Raw genomic sequence first — 2,119 nt, 5'->3', positions numbered from 1 at the left:
TACCAGAGTAGGAAAGAATATGAAGCTAGAAATGAAAAACTGCTTCTGTCTCGTTTTGTTTGTTCTGGTTTGGGTTGGCGTTTCCTATTCTGGCACTAAGTAACTGGGAGATCTGGGGTTCATATATAAATACTAGTTTCCATGTGGAGGCAATAACTCGGTAAGAACAGAGATTCTCTGAGTTTCATGGTTTCTAATCCTGTAAATACCTTACTGATGATACTCATGCATCTCATTCTCTATCCAATGGATGACCTCAATAAGCAGATCGCACAGGACTCTTAAGAGCCCTGCTTTTGACTCTGGCTCTTAGTGACCTGGATGCATAGTAGTTACTGGAAGTTCCACTGAGGGAGATATTCTGGGCTTCTCGAGGTTATATAAAAAGTATTAGCAGACTTTTATTGACTGGTTGGTTGGTTGGTTGATTGAAGTGTATGAGTGTGATGTATATGTGTAAATGATATGTGCATATATGTGTGTGTTCTTGTGTGTGTGTGTGAGTGTGGGTGTGGGTGTGAGGCAGCACTCTTGTGGAGATCAGAGGACAACCTCAAGTGTTGATCTTTACCTTTTACTTTGTTTGAAACAAGGTCTCTTTCTTGTTAGCTGCTGTGCACAGCAGGCTAGCTGGCCCATGAGCTTCCAGGGCCAGCTCACCATAGGTGCACTAGGATCGCAGATTCTCACTCCTGCACCCAGTTTATGTGGTTCTGGAGATTCGATCGCAAGTTCCCACACGTGCACAGCACTGCAGCATCTCCCTGACTCCGGGTGTTTATTTTTGCTTGATTAAGTGATGTATCTCAAGGGTTGTGTGAGCAACTGCCTTTCTTTGTTTGCTCAAGGTCCCCACTGGCTTTGCATCTCACTATGGAGCAGACAGCCTGCTGAAAGTTATTGCTAACCACTACATAGAGCAACAGGTTACCAAAGGTGTTGAGGGCAGCTAATGGTCTAGAAACAATGTAAGCTTCATGGATGTGATTCTCGATGGAGCAGCTGACTGAAAGCAGGCGAGATTCAATCCGAATGACCCTCAAGATATGGAAGGGTAAAAAACATATATAAAATACAAGGAGTAGCAGAATGGTTAGCCTTCGAGCTTTCCGCTTGATGCAGCTGTGAGTCTGAGGCCCATGGGTTAGGGTGCTGATAATTGTTGTATAGCAAAGTGTCACTATCACCAAGGGAAGGCAGAAAGTGGTCGCAGTCAATGTTAGATTGTACCATTTGATGGTAGTGAGGTCATCAGAACTGGTGAGATCAAGACAGGCAGATCTATTGGTCCTAGTGGTTGATGTGATCAGAAATGTCATGGGTATGACGGCTACCAGAGAAATGACCCACACCCCAGCACACGCTACCACTGCCCATCGAGTTTTGTGAATGGCAAAGCAGCTCATGGGGTGAATAATGACTACATAACGGAAGATGCTGAAGCAGGTGAGGAAGAGGATACTGCTGTACAGGTTGAAATGGAAGCCGAACCGGATGAACTTGCACATGAAATCCCCAAAGATCCAGTTTTCACCACTGGCATAGTAATGGATGAGGAAAGGAAGGCTGGTTAGATACAGCAAGTCTGTCAAGGCCAAGTTCAACATGATTATGGTGCTACTCTTCCAGGGCCGCATTTTGAAAATGTAGATGGAAATGGCCACTATGTTTCCCGGGAAGCCCACGAGGAAGATGATGCCATAGATAACGGGGAGGTACTGCATCTTGAATGGTATTTGTTCATCAGTGCAGTTTCCTAAAGCAGCAACATAATCCAGGGAATCAGAATCATTTACTAAACTGTCCAGTGACTCATTCATTGTTCCCTTCTTTCATCTTGCAAGAAAATGGGAGAATCTGGCCATGTGAGTCTGATAGAAGCAACTAGCTGATAAAGAGAACAGAAGACATTAACGATGGGAGAATGAAAACAGTGATTGACATGTAAATGAAAATTGCTCTGACTTTCTAAATGTTCCACTTCTTTCTCCTTAATCTCAGAAAAGACCCTGTGGAGAAGAGATTAAATTTCTGGGAAAATGACTATGGGGCAAGTTACTAAAAGCATCTAATAATAATAATAATAATAATAATAATAATAATAATATAAAAGTTAAAT

General features: G+C 42.9%; 1 protein-coding gene across 1 annotated transcript; it reads right to left on the bottom strand.

Annotated features, from left to right (window-relative positions):
- Window positions 1-780: 780 nt before the first annotated feature.
- Oxgr1 (oxoglutarate receptor 1) lies at window positions 781-1,862 on the bottom strand. Its single transcript, XM_008823604.1, has one exon. The coding sequence runs from the start codon at window positions 1,818-1,820 to the stop codon at window positions 807-809; it is 1,014 nt and encodes a 337-aa protein (XP_008821826.1). The 5' UTR covers window positions 1,821-1,862; the 3' UTR covers window positions 781-806.
- Window positions 1,863-2,119: the final 257 nt, after the last annotated feature.

This window comes from Nannospalax galili, unplaced genomic scaffold, assembly GCF_000622305.1.
Source record: "Nannospalax galili isolate Female #2095 unplaced genomic scaffold, S.galili_v1.0 scaffold528, whole genome shotgun sequence".
NCBI classification, from domain to species: Eukaryota; Metazoa; Chordata; class Mammalia; order Rodentia; family Spalacidae; genus Nannospalax; species Nannospalax galili.
Note: the sequence above shows the minus strand (reverse complement) of the source record. Positions and strands in the feature narration are given on the sequence as shown.